Source organism: Lygodium microphyllum, chromosome 5 (assembly GCF_053477565.2).
Source record: "Lygodium microphyllum isolate KBCC chromosome 5, Lygodium_microphyllum_v1.1.10, whole genome shotgun sequence".
Taxonomy (NCBI): domain Eukaryota; kingdom Viridiplantae; phylum Streptophyta; class Polypodiopsida; order Schizaeales; family Lygodiaceae; genus Lygodium; species Lygodium microphyllum.
In genome coordinates, this window is record NC_141139.1 from 33,402,413 (window position 1) to 33,408,219 (window position 5,807).

At 43.2% G+C, this 5,807-nt stretch overlaps 1 protein-coding gene across 1 annotated transcript; it reads right to left on the reverse strand.

Annotated features, from left to right (window-relative positions):
* Positions 1–748: 748 nt before the first annotated feature.
* Positions 749–3,974, reverse strand: LOC148035666 (uncharacterized). The gene is made up of 3 exons (XM_087677671.1): positions 2,881–3,974; positions 1,814–2,521; positions 749–1,390 (listed from the first exon to the last, which is right to left on the reverse strand). Exons 1-3 carry the CDS (start codon positions 3,569–3,571, stop codon positions 1,125–1,127), a joined length of 1,665 nt encoding a protein of 554 aa, XP_087533797.1. The 5' UTR covers positions 3,572–3,974; the 3' UTR covers positions 749–1,124.
* Positions 3,975–5,807: the final 1,833 nt, after the last annotated feature.

Sequence of the window (5,807 nt, forward strand, 5' to 3'; positions counted from 1 at the left end):
AGAGAGAGAGAGAGAGAGAGAGAGAGGAAATTGAGAGACAAATAAGTTTGAGAGAAATTAGGGACAACAAAATTAGAGAGAGGGGGGGAGGGAGAGAAGACATAGAGGGTGGAGAGAATTTTAAGAGGGAGTACAATGTGTGTGTGTGTGTGTGAAAATTTAGAGAGAAAAATGAGACTTAAATTTTCTTACAGGGAGTGAAATGTGGCAACTTCGCTTTCCTTGTGAAGCATCTTCAGCCTGAGGAATGCTAATATATAAGAAAACAACATTTCGAACTACTTTCAAGGTTTAATAAATCAATGAGCTATGTGGCTCATCCAAGCCATATTCATTATTGGCCAATACTTGCGAGAGCAAAGTTTTGAGAATATTAGTAGATGTGGATGGAATAACTCCCTTGCCTTTTAGAAGTACAAGTCAACCTCACTCATTCACACACACGTACTTGATTTTATCAAGTGGCATAGGTTGAATCCACGTGTGCTTGAATCCACATGTGCATGCTATGGCTATTTTGTCATTGAACCCTAGATATCAATGGAGTTATGGATATTGATTTATCTCAAAGACTAAAGTAGATCCACTCAATATAACTAAGCTATTAAAGCCACCTTTGGTCAAAAACTTACTACACCATCTTCATCCTTAACATTTTCTTTAGACTCCACAAAGCTCAACAAAGAATTAATTTGCAAGTACGAAGGCATATCACTGCATAGGAACAATCCATGAGACCAAAGGAGGATCGAAGAGAATAGATTTATGAACCAAAAGGATAATCAATGAAAGTACAAGAGAGAATGAAGTTTTAAGAAGGTAAGAACAATCCCAAGATGCCTTAAAGGCATATCTTACAAATCCAGGACTTGAACCTCCATGGACACATACTTGAAGATCGGGAAACTCTTACCCTAAACATTCTATCCCCCCTTAAAGAAGATAACCCCAATTTTGTTCCCCCAAAGATTTTCTTGATCAGCTAGGTAGAAGGTCCTGGCCTCGAAATGATGCAGCTGGCGAAGTTAGTCTTATGCAAAGCATAAGCATTAGAAGGGGCTTGAGGGTTATCTGAAGACTTGGCCATGCTCAAAGAGGGGCCTAATCTATGTTGGGTAACTGTTTTAGCTAGCTCCGACCCCTAGAAAGTCTATGAAACCATGAACCCTGCTTTGCATGGCCTCCTCGTGAGGACAGTTGGGGGAAGCCATGAACCATGGCTTGTTGCTACTGCTGTTTCTGCTATCACTTACACTGCTATGATCTTTGTGGTTAGTGGAGTCATCATCACTGCTGCTATTGCTGGCCTTCTGAAGTTCATTCGGTTGTGCAGCTGCTGCTTCTGACCCTGGTTGAGACCCTTGAATTACTGGCCATTGTGTCTCTAGACCTGCACGCAAATCAAACATGGATGTTATACTACCTTAAGATGACAAGACATAGGGACAATTGTCAAGACAAACGAAAGTGCCCTTCAGAATCTATGACAACAAAAACAGTACAGAGAGAGAGAGTGTGTGTGTGTGTGTGTGTGTGTGTGTGTGGGTGTGCGCGCGCGCGCGCTAGCGTGTGTGTGTGTATTACGGGGAGAAAGATAGAGTCAGTGAGTGAGTGAGTGTGTGTACATGTGTGTGTGTGACTAATTCTGAATGTAAGAAACAGTTATGCTATGCAGCGTGGTGACTTGATATAGGCCTGTTAATGCAAAGGGGCACCGTAGGGATCCTTATGCAAGAGCAACATACAAGAAAAGGTTCTCAAATATAACGACCGTAGCTAAGAAAGAATAGACTGGTTCTGATTCAAGCCATACCTGCACTCTTTTGATGACGCTCGTTATATAATTGTTGCTGATGTGAACAAGCACCCTGCAACTCATGCGGCCGTGGTGGCGAATTGTCTGCATGTACAAGGATGGGATGATGGTTGAGCAACAAAGGAGAGCTACTGATACAATGGCGCGCTTGAGATACTTCAGTAGAGAGGTTGGTGGAGTTGCTGAAGTTAGAGGAAACAGAAGCTACACCAGTGCCCGAGCTTGATACAGAAGCAATCGCGTGGGCGGTACGGTGCCGGTCGTTAGGAACGTGATGATGATGAGGATATTGGTTATGGTGATGAACAGGTGATGCTGAGCAAAACTTATGACTAGAAAGCATGTTCAAGCCAAGGTGGTTCATATTGGCAGCATATGTACAGTTCTGGCCCATGTGAGAGCTCTTGTTGCGGTTGTGGCCGCTGGCATCGACGATGTTGCCATTGGTCAAGCCGTTAGAAGGGGGGTTCCTCTTTGACCTTTTGAGAGCTCTGGAGTTCTCTCTGCACTTTCTGGCCATGATCACATGCCAATGGTTCTTCACTGCATTATCAGTTCTGCCAGGAAACATCCTAGCTATCAGAGCCCACTTGTTTCCATAGACGCGGTGGGCAGCCAGTAGTCTCTCTTCCTCCTCTTCACTGAAAGGTCTTCGGTTGATCCGAGGGTCCAGCTGGTTGAACCACCTGAGCCTGCAGCTCTTACCTGTGCAAGCAAAACAAGTGTCATCAGTAATCTATGCAGGGAGCTCACACACACACACACACACATACAGAGGCTTGCACCAACATATCCACTGCCAGAAAAAGCCATGAAAGATTTCCATTTTATGAGCTGGAGACCCATTTTGGTATGCCATCCATTACCCTGTGAGTGCATGTCATGTACTGTGACAAGATACCACCCATCAACCTGTGTGTGCATATCATGTGCCGTGAACACACAGGAGGCCAGGTTTTGCATGATCCTTCTTTGTCCAGTGATTATCCAAGCATCGTGTGGTGTTTAACCTAACCATATCAATAACCCATGTTATCATCCGTGGTCCAGTTAGTGACCGTTACCTGATCTTCCATCCAGCTTTTCTGCTATCAAGTTCCAGTTTTGAGGGCCATACAGGGCAACCAATTCTTTGAGCTTGTCGTCCTCCGCAGGCCTCCAGTGGCCACGAGCACAGAGTTTTGACTGCACAGTGCTCTCCACCTCCTTGACAAGAAGGGTACTAGCGGAATTATCCTCTTCGTTTCCATTTTCAGTTTCAGAAAAGCGGTGCCGCCGGTCATCATCATCGTCATCTTCAAATTGGGCGCTCATCTCAGCAGCCGGCCCACGACGTTGCTGCACGAGTTTCATGGTCAGGGAGGGGGCAGTACCACTGTTAGGTGGATGAAAGGAGCTCATGATTTCTTGCTGCTGTTGGTACTGATACAGATGGTGCTGCAATTGAGGTGACTGAGAAAGCTCTTGGAAATTGATCTCACTCCTACTTCCACGAGAGCTCCAGTCGCTGCAGGAGGAGCTGAGGTTAGAGGCGACGTCGCCGCCGGCGAGGAAGTCTCGAGTGGCGAGCGCGAGCTGCTGGTGACAGGAGGCCTGTAGCTCCTCAGGGCTGCAGGTAAGGAGGTGGCTGCTTCTGTCAGCACGGTGAGAGGGAGGGGTGGAGGAAGAGGAGGAGGAGGAGGAAGGGTTGTGCTGCTGCAGGAAGTCCCAGAAGTGGCTGTGGGGGGCAGTGTGGGGAGGGGGTTGCAAGCCCATGGTGATGGGGGAGAGGGGAGCTAGGCTAGCTGATGGGGCTCAAAGGGGGGTATGGGATACTCTCTCTCAGAATGTCGAAGCTACTCTCAACCATCTATGTCAATATCTCTCTCCCTCTCTCTCTTTCGCAGAGTCAAGCTACTCTCAACCATCTTTGTCTATCTATATATATCCAACTGAACTCAGCTGCTTATTATTGACTTTAACAGAGAGAGAATGCCACCCAACAAGGAGAAGAAGAAGGAGAAGACTCAGAAGAGGGAAGAAAGGAGAAGAAAGAAGCTGGTTGTCCCAATGTGGTCGGGCTGGCAGACACCTTATATCATCTCTAGACACAAACACACACACACACACTCTCTCTCTCTCTCTCTCTCTCTCTCTCTCTCTCTCTCTCTGCCTGCTAGCTCCCTACCTACATGTAGACTGTGTATGTGTGTGTGAGTCCTCCTAGTACTATCCTAAAAGCTTTTAAGTGTGAAAAAGTCTAGTGCAAGTGCGAACCAGACATACCCTCTTTCATGTTTTCTTGTTGCCTTTGACCCCCTCCACCCTCATAATCATCTGATGGCCACATCGGACACTCCTGAGTCCTAACGACCATCACCGAAAAATTTTCTCTTTTGTTTGCATTACCCTTTTTTTGTTTTCTTAACCCTTTTGTTTTCTCGCACGGGACAACAAAAAACCAATCCTCATAGAATTTTCCTAAACTCAGATCCCCCCTCATCGGTTCACACCCCCCCCCCCAAGATTATAGTCTCACGTGTATGCTTGTTGGTGTTTGTACATATTATGGTTGAGTGAACATTTAAGATAGTGAACCTTCCCATTTGAACTTTCAAGGGCTTTTGTCCACACATCTCCACCTGATTCTCCAATTGCTCCCAAACATACAATCCATTTCATATGTTTAGATGGGTATCAATGAAGGGCATGTTCACACATCCCTACCAGATTCTCGATTGCTAGCTCACATACAATGCATTTTCATGGGTTTAGATGGGCATCATATGCATAGATGGGGTTTAGTGCTAGGGGGTGTTATGTCTTATACATTTTTATGTGCTCGCAAAATATGTTGTCCTATGTAAATTAGTGACACTACATTTTCAAGTTGGGAATCTATATAATTCTATGTACTCCCAAAGTGACTAATGCATAAAGTACAAACTTTTTTGGGGTCAAAGAATGAAATTTTGTTAATAAGTAGAAGAATTAGCTACATGCCACCGTTTTAGTTCTTAGGAGAAGAAATGTGATCATCAACAGATCCAACAAAACAAAATTTTGCTAAGAAGTAGAAGAAATTAGCTACAAGCTACATTTTAGTCCATAATGGAAGTTATGAAATCATCAACAAATCCACTAAACCAAAAAAGGTTTTGTTTCAAGCTTACCACAAAGTTAAAGCATAATATCTTATCATAATATAAGGAGAGTCATTTCAACCTCTTTCTTTAACACAAAATAGAGCTTCACATTGTCCATGCACATACTTTGGGAGCATCTCCTCTCTTTTTTTTTGTAAATTTCCAAATATATGTGTACCAATCAAGTAGTAATATGTCCTAGTATGAAATCCATATCAATAATTTTATCATAGAAAAGTAGATTATTCAAGTTGATCCCTATTCACAATAGATTATAACTCTAGAGTAATTCCATATAAAAGAGAGGAGAACAAAAATTTCTCTTAAAAGGATTCTTATGTTGTGTAAGTATGGGGAGTAAAGCTTATGGCTACCCATTTTCCATTTCATTGTCACTCAGCTTGCTAAACATATTTTTGCCAAATTACAAAAGGCCTAGGCCATCTTTATGCTTGGAAAGGCTCCTTATAGGCCGCCAAACATTAAAAGGGTTCCATTTTTATAATGTGTTGCTTGTATTATATTGAAAATAATAGGAAGGCCATTTACATCAATTGATAGGCCTTAAGCCACAAAACCATTATATTGAAAATAATAGTAAAGCTATTTACATAGTTAACGAACCTTTAGCCACAAAATCATTAGTGAGCTAGCATCATATGCACCACTTTAAGCACGTTGCCCCTTTTTCTCAAAGCCCTAAATATGATCTCCTCTATGATGCACGCTTCTACCCTTTCTTCATTCCATACATCTTTTTTTTTCAATAGGCCCTTAAGTGCTATCTGATTGACTTGTTTGGGATTAGTGTTGATGGGTGGCACCAAATTGAATTTTGGAGTAATCTTATCTATGCTCTGCACACT

Coding starts and splice junctions, on each gene's coding strand:
- LOC148035666 (XM_087677671.1), bottom strand. CDS start 3,571: ATGGGCTTGCAACCCCCTCCCCACACTGCCCCCCACAGCCACTTCTGG. Junction 2,522..2,880: donor AAAGCTGGATGGAAGATCAG/GTAACGGTCACT, acceptor TTGCTTGCACAG/GTAAGAGCTGCAGGCTCAGG. Junction 1,391..1,813: donor GCGTCATCAAAAGAGTGCAG/GTATGGCTTGAA, acceptor ATTTGCGTGCAG/GTCTAGAGACACAATGGCCA.